General features: G+C 35.2%; 1 protein-coding gene across 4 annotated transcripts in view; it reads left to right on the top strand.

Moving 5' to 3' along the window:
* Positions 1 to 23,496, top strand: part of COL21A1 (collagen type XXI alpha 1 chain) — a 170,118-nt gene that overhangs the window by 132,774 nt on the left and 13,848 nt on the right. For all 4 annotated transcript variants that reach the window (XM_049653848.1, XM_049653845.1, XM_049653846.1 and 1 more), the window contains exons 17-20: positions 16,238 to 16,282; positions 18,318 to 18,371; positions 19,558 to 19,611; positions 22,517 to 22,570. In XM_049653848.1, the coding sequence (XP_049509805.1) occupies positions 16,238 to 16,282; positions 18,318 to 18,371; positions 19,558 to 19,611; positions 22,517 to 22,570 (207 nt within the window). The remainder of the gene's footprint in view (positions 1 to 16,237; positions 16,283 to 18,317; positions 18,372 to 19,557; positions 19,612 to 22,516; positions 22,571 to 23,496) is intronic.

The raw sequence follows: 23,496 nt of genomic DNA, 5'->3' as shown, positions 1-23,496 counted from the left end.
GTTACCAAGTGTAACTCTTTGGACTCTCTCCAGTTCTGTCCCACCAGATCAGGGAAGGCAAGAACGGTCCCTACCCCTCCTCTCCCTCTCTTTCTCTTTCCTGCAAACCTCTGGAGAAGAAGCCAGGATTCCCAGGCCAGAAGACATATTCTCTTAGGAAAGCAATTAATAGATTAAGCATCTAAAATTGGCCCACGTTATCTGGATAGAATTCTTGTGATGTGTATTATTTTACAATAAAGAATGTAATTACAAATTATTCCCTTCCTTTGGCCATTAATGAAAACTTCGTTGTTAGAAGTAACATCCTGGGAAGATTGATCTTTACCATTTGTGGAAAAGCTTTGAAAACAGGAGAAAATGAAAGTTTTTATATTTGGTAATGCAAACAAATGAATATTCTTCCATTGCATGTGGATGTGGGTTGTAAGTATTTATGATGAATGATTTAGCCCCGCTAAAAAGGACATGTTCACTTTGTTTTATAATGTGGCAGCCAAAAATTAATGGAGCTTAAATTGGAAGGGCAGAAGCTCTTAGAAAAATGCTTTAAAGCTAATTAAACACAGCTTGTAGCAGCCAGATCATGGTTCATCCCTGTAAGCAGATTGATAAATATGAACCCTAATTCCTGGAATTCAAATTGAGGACAAAGGCTATATTTCAGTGGGAAAAGATTATATCGTCTAAAGTATAATTACATTCAAATGCCCATACTTTTGAATTTTAAAGTCTAGTATAGGCCAATTCTAATGGTGATTTAGTCCCAAAGGTGATTTACTTTCTAAGTGCCAAATTATACATACTTAACTTCAACCCAGGTGACCAGATACTCAGTTCTAACACTTGCTGGACATATTATAATGGGTTTCAACCACGGAATGCTCCGTTTAAGGATTATAGTCTGATCATTCATTGTGCCAGACATTATACTATTCCAGGAGAACGTGAAGATTAATTTGTGAGGGCCCTGCCCTCAAACAGTCACACGAGCCAGTAGATAGTTTAGTAGAAATGTTAAGGAGGTAGGCACATGGGGTCTTGCAAAGTTGAAGAAGATGTGTGTAACACTACATGAGTTTGGGATCATCACTTGGCCCAATTCATTCTTCTTTTCTTTTTAATAATAGCATTATTGAGATATAATTCACGTACTGTACAATTCACTTGTTTAAAGCACATAGAGATACATTTCCTAAACAAGGTAGTCTCTTGGCCACATCCTGGAAGATAAATAGGAGTTGTCTAGTTGTTTGGCCTGGCAAGGCAGGAACCTGTAGCATATTCCACAGTGTCAAAGTAAAAGAAATCATGATACTTTATGAAAAGCTGATACTAGTTCAGGCTGCTTAGGATACATGAAAAGGATGGGATAGAAATAGAAGACGAGGTTGTGGGGGTGGGTGGCAGCCAAATCCCAAAGGGCCCCATATGTCTGTGCTGTTTGCCCTTAAATCTGACAGCAGTGGGACCTTTTCAAAGGTTTTGAGTAGGCAAGTGAGTTGATCAGAGTTAGAAAGTTTAAAATTTTTTTAATGTTTATTTTTGAGAGAGAGAGAGTGTGAGACAGAGGTACACACAGAATCTGAGGCAGGCTCCAGGCTCTGAGCTGTCAGCACAAAGCTCTTTGCAGGGCTTGAACTTGCGAACTGTGAGATCACGACCTGAGCCAAAGTCAGACGCTGAACCAGCTGAGCCAGCCAGGTGCCCCAAATTCAGAAAGTTTTAGAGAGGTGATTCTGACAGCAGAAAAGAGAATAGATAAAGGTGAGCTGAGGTAGAGGACAGAGCCTTGCAGCTGTCTAGCTGGGCTGTGCCCCAGTACAACTAGGGCATGAACATTGAGAGTGGGAGGAGGGAGTGGGGTGGGACTGGTTTGAAATGAACTGAAAGGTGGACCAGCAGGGTTCAAGGACCAATTGCATGTGTTACTTAATGATGAAAAAGGATGACTCTCAAAGTTCTACTGCATGGATGATAGCACAGGGAGACCAAGCAATAAATAGAAAAGAGAGCAGGGAGAATAAGTTTGTACTGAGGGAGATGATCGTACGATATTTTCACATGGGACTTGCTGGATAATAACAAAGACATTTAAATGGTGTCCTGTGCTTTGGGTAATGAGAAAAGAATAGACATGTACAAATGGAGGCTAATACAATTCCAATAAGAGATAGTGGGTCAGATTCAAGGAAATTATAGGCGGATTTTGTGAATAACTAGGGTGTACTAGGTTGAAAATGCCCCCCCCCCCCCAAGATAATCAGACCCTCTAATGCCTGAAACCGGTAAATGTTATCTTACTTGAATGAAGGGCCTTTGCAGATGTGATTAAACTAGGATATGGTGATAGAGAAACAATCCTGGATTGTCTGAGGGGTAGCTGATACAAGTTCAAAGGTGCTGAGAGCAGAATTAAAGTCAGAGGCAGAGGTGAGAACGTGGTGGCTGAAGTGGGAGTGATACAGCTACAAGTCAAGGAATGCTGACAGTTACCAGAAGTTGGAAGAGATGAAGAATGGATTCTCCACTAGAGCTTCTGGGGGGAACACAACCCTGTTAAGCTCTGGACTTCAGACTTCTGGCCTCCAGAAGTGGGAGGGAATAAAATTCTTTTGTTTCAAATGACCAAGTTTGTGGTGACTTTTTTTTACAGCAGCCACAGGGCAGTAGTACACGGGGGCTTGTTATCAAATCATTTGTGGAGTGGACCCGTGTCAAAAGGCGTGTGAGCACATACTGATACCTATCACACACTTCGTAGTAGCACATGTATCAATTAAAACCATTTGGGATTAAAGCACATAGGTAAACAAGTTTCAGTGACAGTTTGGTTAAAAGCAAGGCTCCCCAGCCACAGATATCTTCTGATTTAGAAATTTTGCTAAACTGTCAAGTGTTTTTAAAACCTTAATGCATCAACTTCTCATTTTTCTATTTTTGTGTCATTCGATTTGGTAACTTTTGGCCTATAGGTCTTGCACGGTTGGAACAGTTTAAATGTCTGATACTTAATGTGTTATATATATAAACTGTGTAAAATGTATATGGATTTAAACATAGTTTAGAAAAATTGATACTATATGAATGTGTATGTGTAAAAAATAATCTGCACGGTAAACATACAGTTTAATCCTGTTTTGGTTACCTGGCTTATTTTTTCCCCAGGTTGGTTTTTGATGTCTGTTATGTTCCATTTATTTATCTGTATTTTATTTTCTCCCCTGAGCATGCCATTGTTTTTGTAATACATTATAAAAAAAATTGAGGTCTGGATTGTGAGTGGCTTACAGTGTTTCCTTTCTGTTCTGTTTTTAAAATATGTTAAGCTTGTCAGATGACATTTTCATTTTTGTGCCGAGGAATAGAGAACAATCAGATTGCTCCAAGGAATCCTCATGTGTTTTCACAAATCACTCCGGTTTTATCTTGGGCAGTTAAGTGGATGGGATGACAGGGCACCGACACACCAAATTCAATTAGTTGAAAAACAAAAACTGGAAACATCCATATTTGACCAAATGAACTTTTAGGGCAAATCATCATGTTGACCAGCTACTTTCCCATGGCCCATTGTTGCTGGCCAAATTATCTGTGGTGTCAACATTTCCACTGCTTCTTTGTCATAGCTGTTCTTGTCCTGCTGCTCCATCCTGATGACGTGTATTTAGGGTAACATTTTTCCTCAGACGGTCTGAGGCGTTTGCTCGCTACTTCTCTCCTGATCAGCCAGCCCCTTGTGGCTCATGGCGAAGATGTGTAAGCAGGGCCTGGACTCCACTCTTTGAGCCAAGATTCCTGGAGCTCCATGAGGATGAGAGAAAGGATGGCACTTTTTCTGGAGCTATGGAGGTGAGCACACGTTTCTAAAATAAGGATGTGTTAAGCCTTTTTTATTCTGGGAATGTTCGCTGTATCATTTTTCTAAGAATGAAGATGTAGTGTTCCCTGTACTATATATTCAAGGACATTGGCTCATAGAGGTTTCTGTTTCCTTTCCTCATGTCTTTAGAAAATTTCTAAACCCCCAATTTGTGTTTGTGTGTATGGTGTAATGTTAGCTGCTGAACTGGTCCAAGTCATCATGTACTTGAGAGACGAGTAGGTGTTTTGTTTAATTGCCTTTTCTCTGGTGTGGTGATTTGACTTGTCATTTTTCTGCTTATAAGCCAAAGACATCCATAAACTTCTTGGGAGAAAGTTAATGTCAAAAGGCTATGGTGGTTTCCCATGTGGAATAATTCACTTTATTATATTAGCAATGTGGAGGTATCCTTATTTACCTACTTGACTGTATTTTTTAATTTATATTGAGAAGGAAGAAATTATTAGGAAGAGAAAAACCCAAGTTCTGTTTTTGTTCCTATTTGATTGGCATTTGAGTAACAAGCTTTTTAAAATATTCTGTAGAGATTTGTAACATCTTTTTCCCACTCTTCTTTCAGGCACCAGGAAGGACACATCCTTGTTATGTGTTGAATGAAACAAGCTTAACCCGATGTTTCCTGAGAATTTCACGTGGCATTTCTTAGTATCAAGGCAGCTCGCATTTAACAACTTAGAATATTCGAAAAATTGAATTGTATTTATTATTGTAATAATCCCCTGCTGATTCCAGGGTGGGTTATGTTTTAAAACCTGATTGAGAGTAAACCCTTAGAATGAATTTTGAAGTTGGTTTTATCTAAATTAAATAATGTATAAGTCTGATTTATCTGCAGGAGTGATTAACTTTGTTCGGTGATATCTGCAATTTTTTGGTTTCCCAGAATAAGGCCTTTGGCTTTGTAGTGACTATGAAAATATTGTATCTGTTTCTTTAAACATAAAAAACAAATGGCCCATTATCTGTATAAATTAGTTAATAAAATCCCACTAGATTTAACAAATGATTCACTTAATTCTTTCCATTATAAATGATTCCACTGGCAGAGTAAACCAGACCACCATCAAACAACTTTAATAAAGTGACTTTATGGATTTTAAATTTGGGGGCTCTGTGTTTATGGTACTGCTCATTTTTCTGTTCTGAAGAAATCTTTTAAATATGTTCATTGTAAAATTATTGATCAGCATTAAAATGGATTTATTTCAGTCTTTCCCTTGTTTATTTGTTTCCTTATAATTCAAAAAGGCTTTATCGATTTCTGAAATGACAAGAGCGTTGAATGTAATTGAACCTAGGAAATGACGTGTGATTAGTTCTTAGAATGGTTAACATATAATATGGGTAAATAGAATCTTCATGTTGCTTACATAGGCTCACTTCTCACTGACATGGGGATTGATTACATCCACCTCTGGAGAATGGGTGACAGGAAGCTTACATCACCATATGTACAGGATATTTAGTCTAGGTTTCAAAGCTTTCAAGACTTTGACTTTAAAATTATGTTCTTTAGTCATACAGGGGCTGGGGTGGTTTTGTATACTTTTAATCTTGTTATAAGGTATCATACGATACTTTTGAATTAGTCCAAATACATTCTCCATTTTCAAAGCATGAAACTACAGAATTAACAATGTTGTTTAAGACAAGGCATATATATTTTAATACTGGATTCATGATCCATATTAGTGGCTATTTTAGCAGACGAAATGAGAATGTTTTCCATTCGTTCTATTTTCACAAGTGTGGAAACTAATACATTGTTGATGTGATGTGGAGTGCACACTTTGGTAACTAGATTATTTCATTCTAAACAGCTCTTGTTTTTATATTTTAAGAAATATTTTCAAAATGCTTGAGTGTGGTTACCACATTGAGCACTAGACAAATGTTTGATGTCCCTGAGAACATCAGAAAATCATTTATATTCTCAGTATGTTAGGGTGTGTAAAATACATATGGGGAATATCTGAGAAAGAGCACTTAAAAATACTTGTTTATACCAATGTGCATTTTTATTTTTGATGATGAGGTAAGCTCCTAATAAGTAATTGATTGCCAATAGTTCTAGGTACTTAGATGGTTTATAAAAATGATTTCTATAATTTTGAATACTGAGGTGTTCTATTGTTTGAAATGTATGCTTAGTTAAGCCATAGCTGCTTTGCTGTTTTAATTTTGGTTCCTTAAAAATGTGTGGCTTTGAAATGCTTTTGGCATAGATAGATAATTCAGGGGTTGTAGGGGAAAAACCCAAGGTATGTTTTAACAAAAGAGTGTATGAATCATGAGTAGACTAGTATTTATGAATATATTCTAGAAGTCATGTACTACCCTAATGGTTCAATCCAATGGAAATTATCAAATAATATTGGAATATTAATTTCTTTTAATAGTTTTATTAGAACATAGGGACTAGGATTTTTCAGTGAAGATCTCTTGCGGGTGAAGTATAAAGACTGATTTGATAAACTAATACTAAAATCAGGGCTAAAGAGTTTTATGATCTATCAGTTTTAAAAACAATGAATAATTTCTTTGTTGTGATAGAATTTTCTTTCTGCTGGCTACATAAAAAGAGTGCACTTAACTGATGGATTTAGGTGGAATATGGAGAACTTCTGAACAATGGATTTTAAGAATGAGATGACTAATCACACAAAATGGGAAACCACCATTAGAGAACTTTAGAATTGTTGCAGATTCTTTTTTTTTTTTAATTTTTAGTGTTTATTTTTGAGAGAGAGAGAGACAGAGCACAAGTGGGAGAGGGGCAGAGAAAGAGAATAAGAGAGACAGAATCTTAAGCAGGCTTCAGGCTCTGAGCTGTCAGCACAGAACCTGATGGTGGGGCTCAAACTCATGAACCGTGATATCATGACCTGAGCCAGAGTCAGACACTTAACCAACTGAGCCACCTAGTTGCCCTGAATTGTTGCAGATTCTTATTGAGATGTGGAGTCAGGTGTTAATATTTGCTAGCAATCACAGAATGTACAATACTGTATCCGGTGGCTTTAGATGGAACAATTGTTCTCCAGTTAGGAGAAATAGAAAATTTACTCAATAAACATATTGTACAAAAGTTTATATGAAAAGCCTGTGGTAGGTTAAGACTCTTAAATGCCATTAAAGGCAAATGAAGTTAATCATGAAAGGCTGAGTATTAAGAATTTTGATAAAGGGTTAAAAATTGGTGGGGAAATGATCTATAGTTGTTTTTGACCAGAGAGACATAACATGGATTATAAGAAAATTTAATTGGTAGATAATCATAAATAAAAAAAACTCTTTGATGACTATTCTAGCTTAACACTCCAATGCAAATAACGTTCAAGAGTCTTTTTTTTTTTTTTTTTTCAGTACACGTAGAGCAGTGTTTCTCCAGCTCTGATCCAGAGTACCTTAATCAGAATCTCCAGAGATGGTTATTAAAGTTCCATTTCTTGGCCCATTCCAGTCCTAATGTATCAGAATTAGGAACTGAAACCAAGGAAACTGCATTTTTAATGGCTATCTTATGTGTGTCTGATAAAAAAAAAAAAAAACTAGTGATATTAAAGACTATGATACAGGTTAATCAAAATAGAGAAATATGCAGGTAGTAGAAAGACAAAGTTACCTACTCCAGGAGAAAAATTAATTTTAGTGACCTAGTAAATGAAAATGGAATTATTATCTTATTATTTACCTCATTATTTTTTAAGGTTCTATGTGCTTTAATATCTTTCTCTGACTAAATAAATTTCAATATTGCCATGAATAATAATATGAAATTATATTTCCAAATGGATTCAGTATTCTTGGTGTATTTAAAATCATTTATAACTTTTTGACAAAACTTCAGAAGCAAATCTGTCTTGGAAAATAGAAATCTGCATGCAATTGAATAAGACTAAAGTTATTTATATGAAGATAGATAAATCCTCACAAAGATAGGAATTTGGTCACTTAAATTTATTTTGTTATAACTTGAATGAAACTTTTGGGTTATTAGTTATCCTAGATATTTGCTTTGAAGATGTTTATAGTCTTTAAAAAAACAATTTTTAGACCTGATGTGTTACCATTTTTATTTAGAAAACTTCTGTTACTTCTGTTACAGAGAAATGGAAGAAATGGTGAGGAAGAAATGCCAAATTCCTGTATTTTTTTTCAAGGAAGTTGCTTCTTAAACACAGTATTTATTATTCTTCCCTAGATGGGAAGACTGAGGCCTTTGTCTAACAGTATGTCTTTAGCAATGTGTGAAAAGTATTCTGTGAAAATAACCTACCAAGGTGTGAAACTAAGCTAACATGTTACCCTCTCAGGTCACAGCAGTGAGTCAATCTCTGAGGTTGCACTGTACTTCTTGTTATTTTAGTTTTTTTTTAAATTATTTATATTGAGAGGTAGAGAGAGAGAGTACATGGGGTAGGGGTAGAGAGAGAGAGGAGAAAGAACCTCAAGAAGGCTCCATGCTGTCAAGACAGAGCCCAATGTGGGGCTGGGTCCTAAGCTGAAATCAAGAGTCAGATACCCAAATGACTCAACCACCCAGGCACCCCTATGGGTGTGTGTGTGTGTGTGTGTGTGTGTGTGTGTGTGTGTGTGTTTAGCCCAATAGCCACAACCATTAGAATCTTTACTTTTTTATTTTGAAAAATAAATATTTAGCAGTCGTTTATTGAATGACTTAAATGTGAGGGGAAATATATTTTTTTCTGAGAAAGTTTTGCAATGTAAAACTGTGGGCAAACTTTTATTACTTATTGTACATTTCAAAAAATGTTAGAGAGTATCAGCAGGAGGAGGGGCAGAGAGAGGAGAGCGAGAATCCCAAGCAGGCTCTGAGCTGTCTGTGCAGAGCCCATTGTGGGGCTCAATCTCACTAACCATGAGATCATGACCTGAGCTGAAATCAAGAGTTGGATGCTTAACTGACTGAGCCACCTAGATGCCTCTATTTATTGTACATTTTATTTTATTTATATTTATGTATTATTCATTTTTATATACTTTAACTTCTCTGAAATAGGCAAAAAAATATAGAAGTTGTGTTGTAAATTTCAAAATCTGCCTTCATTTACCCAAATCCCATCCCCATGCCCAGAGATAACAATCGTTATTCATTTATTAAGATTCTTTCCAAACTTGTGTATACAAATACATAAACAGAACACATACACATTTTTAAGATAAAAAGTCATGTCTTTTGAAATTTTATTTTACTTCACAGTATTATAAATGTTTTGCCATATCTGGATATTAGAGAATATAAAGTCTATCTCGTTTATAGCATGGATGATGTATTTCATCTAACTTCTCCTATTGATGTTATATATATTCCCATATACTATGCAATATTTTGGGGAAGGATGCATTCCTGTAAGTGGAATCGCTACTTCTAAATATAGCTTATGCCTTTATTACTGATTTTAAGCAGAAATGTCTAGTGTGTCACCAAGTATGATGTTTGCAATCGATTTCCAATGGATTCAGATTTAGGTTTACCAAGTTCTAGTCTTAGGTTCTTAAGAATTTTTAGTAATGTGTGATAAATTGTATAAAATTCACTTTCAGTACTTTTTAGATGATTTTTGTATTGTTCTTCCTTTAAACTATTAATAACTTATGTGAATGTATCATATGGGTATAGTTCTTAATGTTGAACATTCATTCCATCCTGAAACAAGCCCTGTTAATTCTCTGCTTTTCTAATGCACTGCTATATTTGATTTACTAACATTATAGTAAATCCATTTGTGTTTGTATTAAATTAGATGAGCTTGGAGGTTTCTTTTTTAGGTATTATTCTTGACTGGATTTGTTATTAGGGTATGGTGGCCTCATAATTTGAACTTCAATGATCTCCATCTTCAGGACCCTGGAGACATTTAAATAAATTAGAAACTATCTGGTCCTTGGATTTTAGGTAATATTTCTGTGGTAGGCAAAATAATGACTCTCTTCCTCCTCCTGAGAGATATCTGCGTCCTAGTTTCCAGGACATTTACCTCACATTGTAAAGGGACTTTGCAGTTGTGATTTAAGTTCATTGACCTTGAGATGGAGATATTATCCTGGATTATCTGAGTGGGCTCAGTCTAATCCCAAATAATTAGAAGTGGAAGAAGATGCTTGAGAAACGGGTCAAAAAGATTCAACTCCAGAAGGACTTGACCAGCCAGTTGCTGCTGTTGAAGATGGAGGAAGGGGACCATGATCCAAGGATTGTGGTAACTTCTAGAAGCTGGGAATGGTCTTTAGTTTATAGTTAGCAAGAAAACAGAACACTTTGTTTGTTTCCCCCATCCCCCTGAACTACAGGGAATTGAATTGTGCCAGTAACCTGAATGAGCAGGAAATGATTTTTTTTTTTTTTACTACAGATTCCAGAAAGGAGTGCAGCCTTGACAAATCCTTGAATTTAGCCCAGTGAGACCCATGCATTACTTATGGCCTACAGAACCTTAAGAGAATATGTTGATGTTCTTTTAAGCCACTAAATGTGTGTAATTTGTCATGAGTCAATAGAAAACATCATTTCCTTTAAGTTTTTTCCTTTCAGTGAATGCTTTTTAGTGTACTATCTCCTTTTTCAATAGGAAAATAGGGACATACATTTTATAAGCAGAGCAAAATTCACAGTGGGCTGAGTTGCACAATATGATTTGGTGTAACAATATATGCATGTTTAAAAAATAGGTTATAAATAAAAGATACATGGACAACTAATTAGATGTAATTTTCATATAATTGGTTTTTATTTTATTAAGGTTAAAAATTCATTTGATTTCATCATCAAACTAGTTTCACCTTTGATGTTAAAAATTTTTTTTGGTGACTTCTATCATATGGAAAATTTTAAAGAGTAATTCAGTTTCTCTAAAAAGTGTATAAATTCTAAGCAACTGAGTTGACTGTAAAGGTCTTTGAAAAATTCATTTTCTTTTTTTTCCTTACTGAGAAATTCATCACACTTTGAGTTATACGGTGAAGCTCCATGTACCAAAAAATATGGTCTATATTTTTTAGGTTCTCAGAGGATCATAAATTCTAAAGCAGAAAAAAGTTTTGGAACTACTTTCAAATGGAATTGAATGTGTCTATATGCATACATTCATTTTAACTCACTAATATATTTTACGTGCATGATATCACTTGCTAATAATGTAAAGGGACAGGTTATTTTTCTGGATTCCTGGGTTCAGGGTGGTTATGTAACCTTCCCATGATGTGGGTAGTGCAGAGACCGTCCCTGAGTCTATGAAACCTTTCCCCCTTCTCTTCTGAGTTTTTAGGTATGTTAATTTGTTAAACATTTGTCTCTTTTTTGTGTTGTCCCTCAAAATGATACTTGTACAATAACAAAGTTGTTTAGAATATCTTTTTGGCCTTTAAAAAATGTAGAGGGGTGCCCAGATGGCTCAGTCAGTTGAGCGTCCATCAGCTCAGGTCATGATCTCCCGGTCATGGGATTGAGCCCTAAATTAGGCTCTGTACTCAGCATGGAATCTGCTTAGGATTCTTTCTCTCTTCCTCTTCTCATTCCCTGCTTGCTTGAGTGTGCGCGCTCTCGCTCGCTCTCTCTCTCTCTCTCTCTCTCTCTCTCTCTCTCTCTGTCTCAAAATAAATATACGTTTTAAAAAAACATAGAAATGCTTTTAGATGTCAAAGAAAAATGCCTGTAACATTAAGCAACTTTGTACGGGGCTCCCAGATCACTTTTTCCTTCTGATAATATCCCTGTTAACTTTTTATGTCAAACTGGTGACACTTTATGTTGTATATAAACATGAGTATCCTAGAAATATTTACCAAAGCATTTTTCTGTTGAAATGACTTATCTTTGGATACTTTGGGTTCAGTCCCATGTGGGTCCTGATCTGTAGGCTAGGGAAGAATAAATTCATCCAATGTTACTCAGATTACTTTTTTCCCCTTGATGATTAAAGGCAGTTGTAAAACTGTGTTAAAGTATTCAGGGACATAGTAAAGCTAGTGATTTCCTTATTACGGGTTTATTGCAAGTATTTATATATTGGTTTCTTTTAGGTTTGGCAGCTATGTTTGTGAGTTACTTGTCTTTAGACTTCTCTTACCACAGAATAATCTTTCGTACATCATTCATAGTGGTCTGTCAGTTAGTGTGGAATTTTATAAAAGGATTGAAAACCATGAGGATCAGCTGAAAATATATTTGAAACTTTTGGTTACATTTTTTTCTGAAACAATTGTGATGAACTACATATAAATGTTTAAAAAGCAAAAGTCCTAAAGTTATCCAAACAGGAAAAGGCACAGTTAATGGAAGAGGGGCAATACCATCTGGCACCCCCAAGGGAAGCCTTAGATTGCTGGAATCAATCATGGGTATACTGGGAGATTTTGGAAACAAAGGTAGAGAAAGGTGGAAAGACAAAACAAAACAAAACAAAACAAAAACTCAACAACATCCTGCATTGGAGAAGGAGGACAAAGTTTGAGACATGGGAGAGAATTGACTTCATCTATTTCACAACTTTCAAAGGTCAGGGAGGAGCTGTGAAAAGACAGTCATGAAGATGTATTCATTAATGTGCAGCATTGAGCTGAGCACTTGTGAGAGTTAATATAATGTACCAACTCTGTGATGCAGATCCCATTACTTTCATCATATAAAAAATGGGGATACTAAGATTCCACAGTTTAAATAACAGGCCTGGAGTCCATCAGCCACCGGATAATGGGCTGGCTGACTTCATTGTCAAAACTTGTAACTGCTTCCACTATGCTTTTTACTAATAATCATAATAATCATTGTGATTTTTTGTAGCTAATAAGAACAATACTTTAAACATAGGTGCTTTTTCTTCATGAATCTTTAGGAACAAACACATCACTTCTTGATATAATAGAAAACATAACATGCTTCTAATATATTGATAATTGTATATTAAATATCTCTACCACTCTACAAATTTTGAAAATTACCATTAATGGGGGTGCCTGGATGGCTCAGTCGATTAGGCATCTGACTCTTGATTTCAGCTCAGGTCATGATCTCACAGTTTGTGAGTTCCAGCCCTGCACTGGACTCTGTGCTGACAGCTCCGAGTCTTCTTGGGATTCTCTGTCTCCCTCTTTGTCTGCCCCTCCCCTGCTCATGTGTGCATGCATGCACACTCTCTAAATAAATAAAAACTTCTGAAAAACACCATTAACAGGTTAGATTTGTTTTTACTACACTGAAAATATTGCATTACTTACAGGCAGGTTGGATCCAAGATGCTCTGATTTCAGGGGTAAGGTAAATGCATTCATGGGACGTGAGAAAGTATCAAGTGATGTTTTATCTTTTCCAAGTAATGTATCATGGACACATTTCTTCTTTGTAAAGTAGTCTTTAGGAAATAAGGGCCAGACTTTTTATTCTAAAATATGTATTTCAATTCTTAATGACTTTTTTGTTATACATCAATGGTTTAACGGTTACAGAGAAGCTTTTAGAACATTTTTTTAATGTCTACATTTTTTCACCACAACATTATGCAGGATTTTCCAGTTGACTTTCTGCTCTTGCTCAAACCCAAACTGAAATCACAGAAGGGGGGAAATATGCCCCTTTACTCTTACCAAATAAAATGCTTGTTTCTGTCTTTATTTACACATTATCACAGTTGCCTGAATCCAGAACCACCCAGGCCAAAAGTGAAATATAAAATAGTTTGCTTGGAAAACATTTATTGTATGAAGTAATTGTTACTAAGTACTTTGGATCAGCAAACTGCTAAATTTCAAGTGGTTTTGAATAATATTTCTGCTAGTGTAAAATTGGCAAAATTTAGTGAATTTCAATAAGTGGAAGCCCAGGAAAATAAAATATAGGAGAATTTTATTAACTAATATAGCTCTGATTGGTTTCAGTTCTGGTTAGTCTGTCAACAGTCTTGTATTCTAGGCATGCTCATGGTATTATGTTAGTTTTGCCAAGAATTGCTTTCATAAATCAGGTTTACATTTTCTTTTTTAATATTATGTAGTTTTACATATTTTTGGTTGATATTTTTAAAATAAGACTTCTTGGCATAGTTGGGCATAAAATACATGACTTCATATGTCTGAAATATATTTTAATGTTTTACTAACATGTTAAGCAGACAATAGGAAAAAGAATTTTTTTCAGATCTGGAATCCCCCCAGAATACCCTCAATGTCTGATATGCTGAAATAACATTTGAGGCTCTATTCAAATATAGACCAAGTTTAGTATTATAATTATTTAGAGAATAAGATGTCAAATCGGATCCAGAAAATGAATTGTGGGGGCTCTCAAGGCTTCTGGGAGGTGGAGGCCAGGGTGCCTGGGTGTTACTCCGATTTTCCTCCACAGTGAGGATGTAGCCTTTCTGACCCTGAAATTGGCTTCAGAAAACAGGAGTAGGGGTAGGATATCTGTAACTGATTCATACTGATATTGATTGTGTGAGGGCATAGAGACTTGAATAGTGATGAAACTAAACAATAAAGGGCACCATGCAGCAAGATATTCAGTTCCTCAGGTCTGACAGTATCGTGAGCAATTGCACAACCCCTTTAGGGATTCGTGGGGCTAAAGGACACTGAATGGCCACAGCTGCACCTCTTTCATTATAGAACAATGTATGGCCATCTTGTATCTGATAAGAGTTTACAGATTTTATTTAAATTCAGAAATTAGTCTAAACCTATAGTGGGTTTGTGTATATGTGTATTTGAATGGGAGCTGATTACAGATGGTTTCATGCCAAATTATGGTCTATTGAAATGGAGGCCTTTATTTGAAACAATATTAGTCTTAACTGATTACATTAAGAATATGTATTTCCCACCTTGGAAGGATATAATTCATATCATTTTATGTTCTTTATACATACAAGTCAAATATTTTAATTTTACTTTATGTTTTAGGGTACACCATGCTCATATTTTATAACGTCACTTTAAAATGTATGTGGTTTTATGTTATTTTCTAGTTAGTATGTTTTTAAAGGTTTGTGTTTTCAACTAGACTACAAGCCCTTGGTTGATGGTCATTGCTCAGATACATCTTTTCTCTGCAAAGGGTATGGTGCTGTGGCAAAATAAATGGAACCAAATAGAATCAAATTGAATTCCAATTTATGATTCAAGTTCAGATTTTAAAACTAAAACTGTATGCATATGTCTTGCACTATAATTGTGGCTAACACATTGACCAGTATTGTGCTAATAAAATCAAGATGTGAAAATCAAGTAAATGGCCGATTCTCCCTGGAATAGAAGATAACTTGATCTCATTGACAGTGGCCTCTCCACCACCTGCCTTGCTTTTCTGAGGAGTACTGCTGTTCTTCGAAAGACCTGATGATGCAGAGGGCTTTCAAAGAAATACCGATGGGGCCCAATTTCCTGGTCTTTCAAGTTCCTTTTCCTGCCGGAGTCTGTCTACATAGATATATACATACAAATGTTACTTATTTCAACTGCAGTGTCATTAAGAAAGGAGCTAAGAGAAATGAATAAAAATGAAAATTGATTAGTACCATCACTGTTTGCTTTGGGTGGTGAAAGATTATTTTGGTAAATTCATTGACTGTAGAATTGCTTTCCCGTTAACAAATGTGCTGTTATTTTCAAATGTATACAATGATCATTAATATTCTCTGAAAATTGCTAGAACTTATACATGTGGATTGTACATGTGAAAGAGCTCTTTGTATTTCTTTCTCAAATGTGATCTGCATATTCTTCATGATTGTGTCAGTAAGGAAATCATTAGGACAAAGATTGATGTATTTCATACAAGAAATTAGGTTCCTGGGTGTTTCAAGGCTCAATTTGGAGGATATTGGTTAGTCTTGTTAGTTTTTAATTATGGTTGTGAGACAGTGGGCGCCTTTGGAACTGTTGTACTGAATCTGAACTCCTATGATGTGATAGTTTTTCTTGCATTATTCATTTTAAATAATATAGGAATATGTTCAAATGAAATATCCTTCTTATTTTATCACTTATGTTGGTCTCAAAGAAAAATCAAGTTAATTAATACCCTCATAAGCTTTTCTTTCTGAAAGCCTTTATTTAAAACTTTAAATACCAGTGGATGTTCATATAATAATGAATTTCATAAATACTCTTTTTTCCAAAATTGGATTATTATCAGTAGCAGTGTTATAGTGTAAGTGGATGATACAGGTTTGAAATTATGCATTATTTACAAGTTAAAAATCTGATTAGGACTTATTCTTCTTTAATGATACAGTCTCTCTCTCAATCAATCAATCTCTTTCTCTCTCTCTCTCTCTCTATATATATATATATAGTTTTGTTTTTTAATTAAGATTCTACTTTATTACTTTTTAGGGACTACCTGGATTTCCTGGAAATCAAGGATTAATGGGACAAAAGGTGAGTATTAATGAAAGTTGAAAGATTTAGGCCTAGATCTGTTTATTAAAAGTACAAAGTGTTGATATCTTCACATAGAATGCATTTTTACCACATTAGTGGCAATAGTTAATTGTTGAAATATGATATAATTTCAGAAAGTATTATTTGTCCTTATAATTAGTTTTTGTTTTGTTCTATATGGATAATATTAATTTGGATTTATACATATGCTTTCTGTTTTACTTGGTTACTTTTCTATCTTGTGCTCTTAGACCAGCCTTTTGGGATAATTTTCCTATTTTCTGAACTATTTCTTTAGCATTTCTTTGAGTACAGATATCTTGGTAACAAACTTTCAGATTTATCTAATTCTAAATATGTTTATTTTACTCTTGCTTTTGAGAGATAATTTTGTAGGGTATACAACTCAGAGTTGATGATTATTTTCACTTAACATGTTGAGGATTTTCTTCCATTGTCTCCTGACTGCCATTATTAACTATGAAACATCTGCTCTCATTCTAAGTATTGTTCTTTTGTAAGTGATATGTCCCTTTATTTGGGATTCTTTTAAGGTATTTTATTTGCTTTTTTTGTTTTTTTGGTCTAAAACTCATTACAGTATATCTAGATACACAGCCTCTTTAGTCGTCCTGGGGAGAATTCAGTTTGATCCTGGCTGTGTGGTATTGTTTCCATTAACTCTGGAAAACATCATCCATTATCTCCAAATTACAATTCTTCCAATTTTATTCCTTCCTTCTGGAATTACAGTTAGAGAAATTTTATTCCTTCTCATATTGCCATCCATGTTTCTAAAGAGTATCTTATTTTTATATCTTTGCTTCTTACATTCTGGTTAAATTTTTTTGATATGTTGCCCAATTATTCTTCCTTTACTGTGTCTAATCTGTTATTTAAGCAGTTGATTAAAAAAATACTTTTCTAAAAGTTTAAATTTTTAATAACATCTTTTTATTCTTGATAGCCTCTTGTTTCATTTGCAGTCCTAATAGTCTTTCATGATTCCATTATTTAATTAGTAAAGATCTCATGTATTGTTCTTAATTCTGTTTTAACAATTCCACCAAATGCCCTTTGTTATTTCTGTTAACTCTCAGTCTTGTGGCTTGCTGCTTCCTCTTTCTTGTTAAATATGAGCTCATTGCTTCATGTTAATTGGCATGGGTTCTGTCAGCCTAATTGGGGCATGGAGAGCTGCCTCCTGTTGGTTGCCATGGGTACCATGTCAGCCCTCTTTTAGAGTCCTGGGTCATCATAGGTATTAAAGATTCCTGCCCTCTTCCCACTGTTAGCCCACCATTCAGTTTCCCAAGAGCTGAACATGCATTCTAGATGCCTCTGGCCTTTTCTTGGCTTCTGCATCTTGACCTCTGGCAAGATTTCTGCATTGTTCCGAATCCTTTTAATCATAGCCCCAACTCAGAGTGTATTTAATTAAAATAAGGGATCTTTGAAGACTTCACCCATTTCTTGAAAGACCAGAACTCCCTCACAGAAGATGTTCTTTCCAGAGTTGGTTGTTGTTTTTTTGTTGTTGTTTGTTGTTTTTTTATGTTCAAGATTCAGACTCCCTTGGAGTACCTAGTTAGCTTGTAGGGTATAGAAATCTGAGAAATTGAAGTAAAAATGCTATTATTCTCTATCCTATTTTTTTATTAATTTATGTTAACTGTTATACTTCTTAATCTATGATAAATAGATTGATCTCTTGTCTCTCCCTCTTGTCCCTCTTGTCTCTCCTCACCAACTCTGTGTGAACTTCCAGATCTTCCTTTCAAACAATGACAGTATCACTCCTGATTTTCTAATAAAAATATTTGACTTAGTGATTCCATAGACCCTTGGCTCAGATCTTTAAGATACCATGTACCATGTTTTTTACACTCTGTTGCTTCTGTTTACAGTAGAGAAAGGGGAAGCAGTTGAGCTGATTGGTATTGAATTTTTATTCTATAATGCTTTGGTAGGAAATTCATTGAAATGAACTGATAATTTTCAATTTTAAATTTGATCTGTATTTGATTTTTAGGGAGAAATTGGGCCTCAAGGACCACTAGGAAAAAAAGGAGCTCCAGGGATTCCTGTAGGTTAATGTCATTATTATCAGGATATATGAAATATAGTTATTATGTGCCATTTCTAATATTTTGCACCCTATGCTATGAATTAGTGTATTTTACATTTTATAGGTGAAATAATATACTAAATTGATAGCAAAGCATAATAGTGATGACATGGTATTTTCAATATGACCATACTGAGATTATGTTTCCTGATGATATTAATTGAATATTTTTTGCTCATCACATTTCCTTGGCTATATTTAAGAGAAAGCAATGTCTTTTAATGTTTGTTTTGGCATTTAAGGTAGAATCCAGAGGTGCCTGGGTGGCTCAGCTGGTTAAGCATCTCAACTCTTGATTTTGGCTTAGGTCATGGTCTCATGGTTGTGAGATCGAGCCCTGTGTCAGGCTCCACACTAAGCATGGAGCCTGCTTGGGATTCATTCTCATATATTCTCTCTCTCTCTCTCTCTCTCTCTCTCTCTCCCCCTGCCCCTTCATTACTTGTGTTTTCTCTCTCTCTAAATAAACACTTAAAAAATAAAGTAGACTCCAAATTAAATCAGTTCCTTGTTGCTAGTTATTGTTGTTTTATTTTGAGTCATATGGCTAGTTAAAAATATGACTCTTTTGTAACTTGAAGAGAGATTGTTATATTCAGAGAATTTATTAGATTGTCACTCTTTCAGAATATCATTTAAGAAAATAGAAATTGGAAGTAAAGTTGATCAGGATAACATCTATAAAGAAACCTAATTCTTAATTACTTTTAAATTTATTTATTTTTGAGAGAGAAACAGCATGAGTGGGGGAGGAGCAGAGAGAGAGAGGGACACAGAATCTGAAGCAGGCTCCAGGTTCTGAGCTGTCAGCACAGAGCTCAACGCGGGGCTCCAACCCAGGAACCCTGAGATGATGACCTGAGCCGAAGTTGAATACTTAACCAAATGAGCCACCCAGGCTCCCCAAGAAACCTAATTCTTAGTCATCATGACATAAGGAAGAAAGTAAGAATGTAGAAAAAAATGAACTTTCCTTTACATTTGTCTTTTACTAGCTCTCCAGAAATTTTTGCTATTTGTAGGTTATTTGATTAACCACGTTAAGAGGTCTTTGCTGGCCTTCAGGCTATCTTGCATAGTTAGATTTTTTATTATACTTTATTGAAGGAAATAAAACTCTTGAAATTTCCACTTAAAAATATAGGGTATGATGGGACGTGATGGCTCACCGGGTCAGCCTGGAACACCAGGATCTAAGGTAAATAAAATGAAATTAATAAGACAGAACACTTGTGCAAAATTACCATTTGTGTGCCTCAGCAAAACTTTCAATTATACTGATTTTAAGTGTGGTTTTAATTCTATGAACAGTCATTTGTAAGAATGAAACCTTAGACAAAATGAATTGTATAAAGTAGGCTAATGTAATGCAGGTCTTGTTTAAGCTGGAAAAAGTCCAGAATCTCTCACTACTTGACCCTCTTCTCCTTTATTGTCATCTCACAGGCACTGAGGATTATGTGGAGTTCTATGGAGTTTCATGTCAAACCTCACCAATATAGAGGATTAGTGGTTTTGATTGAGGATGACTTTTGCCAATTTCTGAGTCCTCTTCTTGATATTTTTATTTAGTAGGATGTATACGGAGTTTTTATTGTAAAATGTCTTTTAGTGGGTTTTATTAGGCATTCTCTCCTTCAGGACTGTGGGTAAAATAGTGTATTATCTTTACTTTCATTTTTTAAAAAATGTCAGCCAAACCTGACATACGTATTCAGGATGTCAGGTTAGGTTATTTTCAAGATAGAATTGCAACTCCAAATACCATGCCTTGACCATTTTCTAGATGTATAGAATCCTGTGCTAAGAGAACTATTTTTTTTTCTTGGTTTACTAGAAGGGTCAAATCAAGTACATTCTGGCTAGACTCAGACTATTCTCAACTATTTAATGATTAGAGAATGTAGGACAACCTTCCAAAGGAAATGATGGAATTGCTGTTTTAGAAGCATTGACCCTCTAACTAGACAATGTTGCATGGAAATAGACCCTGGCATGCAGAATGAGTAGATGAGTAGACAACCTAATCTATTCTACTTTTAATTTCTAAATTACTTAGAGAAAGAAATAGGATAAAACATCATGGGAAAAGTATCTGCCCTTTCACCAATGGTAGACCCTCGTGAATCTTTGGAGTGAGGAGTCCTAGTAGTAGTAAGTGTGCACAGAGTTGGTGTAAAACCCTTGAGTGACTGGGCCTGCCAAGTGGAGATTCTCCATAATTTCTCAAAGTCATTTTCTAAGAAGATGCTGGGTAGTTGTATATTTCTTAAGTAACTGGGATACGATGGATCCCCCAGGGTGTTCTGGATGCTGTAATTCTTAAGAATTCAACCTAAGATTTCATCAGCCACTTCACATTGTTGGCTCACACTGAGCAGGAGGTCAATTAAATCTACTGGAACTTCCATAAAAGGTTTTATAACAATACTTTGTGTTATCAGCCATTTGAGTAGATTCTGCTGATATGGCTGGGAAGGCAAGTGGCTGTTTCCAGAATCACTTTATTTTGACATGAATTACTAAGAAGTTCGTTTCCTCTCATCTTGTACTTGTGCAATTATTTTGTTAAAAATAGATTCGAAGTGTTAAAATCCTACCTTTTAAATATAATCTCTTCAGTGAAACACTTCAAATTCTCCTCATGTAGTATGTTAGCTCAGGTGTTCTGCAAATGGCCAGATGGTAAATATTTGAATCTTTGAGGGCCATATAGTTGCTGTTGCAACTACTCAACTCTGCTCTTGTAATACAAAAGCAGCAGTGGACAAGCAGGGATGTGCCTGTTTCTGGCAAAACTTTATTTACAAAAGCCTGCATTAGGCTGGAGTCAGCCCATCAGCTGTAGGTTACTTACCTGTGTGTTACTTTATCCCTGCCTATTTTGTCAACTAATATGTTTGTGAACTATGCCTTATCAGTTGCTATGAATTCTAGAGTGGGACCAAAAAAACAAAGCTGTATTAAACAGGGCAAAGATGAGGCTGAAACTTTGTGGTAGATCTTTAGAAAACTTCTAATTTGGTTTATAATACCTTTTTAAAAAATAGCCACTGAAACATACTATATTCCAGTTTTTAAAATTATTATCTAAATGACATTAGGATAGGTTAACATAATCAAGTCATGTGACTTGAAGCAAGTTGTCACCTCTGGATTTCTGCTGAATCACTTGTAAAATTAGATATTTTAAGGAACCAATGCTCCACAGCTTAATAACGTTGTTATGTGCTCAATGCTTAATGAAGTCCAAATATTGTGTTCATATGTTTCTCAACATGAGCAACCTAGAAAACTTTTCAAAAGCTGAAAATGCAGTTGGTTACCTTAATTATTAGTGTATCCAGTTTGGTTCTGGCTTTTGCCAGAACCGGGTTGGGATTTTAGGTATCAGAATGTGTATGAAAACCAACACTACCTTTGACAGTCTCTCCTATTAGCCAGCAGACATATTCTCTCTGTATATCCCACTCTTTTTACAATTTTGTATTCTTTGTCAAGTTGGTCTTGTCCTTCAAACTTTTGTTGGAAAGGACTTCACTTAAATCCTGAAAAAGAACACAAAGTTTTCTTTTCATATATGCATGTGTGTGTGTGTGTATACACACACACAATTTATACATTTATACATATATATGTAATACATACATACATATATATATATATTTTTAAGCCACTGTACATTTGAATCTAATTTTCTTTCCTTCAACTGCACACCGAAGGTGAGTCATCCTGAGAAAGTGACACAGGGAAATATGAAGATTCTCAATGTATAGGATGTTGTCAGAATCCATGGCTCTGGCCTGTGCGGTATGGAGACCCAGCTAATTAGCACTGGTGCCTGAGGATTTGAATTTCTTCCCTTACTTGGAGCTTCTAGATTTAAAACACACTTTTGGAAAGCTTTATAAATGTGCAGACCCATTCCTTGCTTACAAGAGTTTTTTCTTAATAAATAGGCTTAACCTACAGAGTCTGTGTTTCAAACAGGTGGAAAGTTGGAAATATAAAAATTATTTAAAAGATGTTCCCTTAAGTGTGTATATCAGATATATTATGACTTTTTTTTTTTTTTTAACTCAAATGGTTTGATGCATTGACAGGGAAATAAAGGTGAACCTGGACTTCAAGGGATGCCTGGGGCTTCTGGGCTAAAGGTAATTATCATTTGATACATTTGGAAATACATTCAAAATATTATAAGTCCCTTTTATTATTTGATGAGATTACTGTGTGTATCCGTTAAGAAAAGTTACATGAAATTAAGGATTACCTCTATCACAGAGTTCTCATTCAGGAAAGAAAATGGCCAATGGGGGGTTTCAATTGTTTTGGGGACACTTTCTCACAGTTTAGGTAAAAAAGACAAAATATATTTTGGCTTGATTTTCCTAGAAATGGTAAAAGCCCTATGCTTATATGAACCTACTCTTTGGTTCAGAGACTATCCCTGTCTTCTGTAACTGAAAGGAAGTGTGTATGACTCTCACAAGTGATGCTATTCCTTTGTTTACTGCTTGATGGGACTTCAGTGTGGGGACTCAGAGCTGCTTATACCAGTTTCCTCCAAACCAAATAATTGATGTTTATTTCAATAGGATTTTTAATTCTTTTCAAGCCTTTAGCAATCTAGAGTAGTAATCATTAGCTCAGGAGTGGGCCTAGTAAGTAAAGAGGCAATACCGTTTCCACAAAAGACAGTAGGCTTTAGTTAATGTGATAGAGTTTGGGACTAATGGTAAAACTCAAACCAAAAACCATGAGGCAAATTCAGGTTTGCGTCCCCTGTCTTACAGACATTACCTAAATGTCATTGATAATTCGTCACTATATACTTTCAGAAAATGTTCTTACTTAAGACTTGTAAGGAATCTTTATTCCATGAAGGAAATAATCCCTGTGGGATGATGCAGAGTAGAAAAATTGGGATAAGTCATGGAATATTCCCTGTACTGAAAACAACTCAAGAATTTACTTCTAAGAAAATACTTTTCCCTGTGTATGAAGAACCAACATAAGTGTGCATATGATTTAACTACAAAGACATTCACCCCCATATTGTTTATAAAAATAAACATTGTGA

Source organism: Panthera uncia (genome assembly GCF_023721935.1).
Source record: "Panthera uncia isolate 11264 chromosome B2 unlocalized genomic scaffold, Puncia_PCG_1.0 HiC_scaffold_24, whole genome shotgun sequence".
NCBI classification, from domain to species: Eukaryota; Metazoa; Chordata; class Mammalia; order Carnivora; family Felidae; genus Panthera; species Panthera uncia.
Note: the sequence above shows the minus strand (reverse complement) of the source record. Positions and strands in the feature narration are given on the sequence as shown.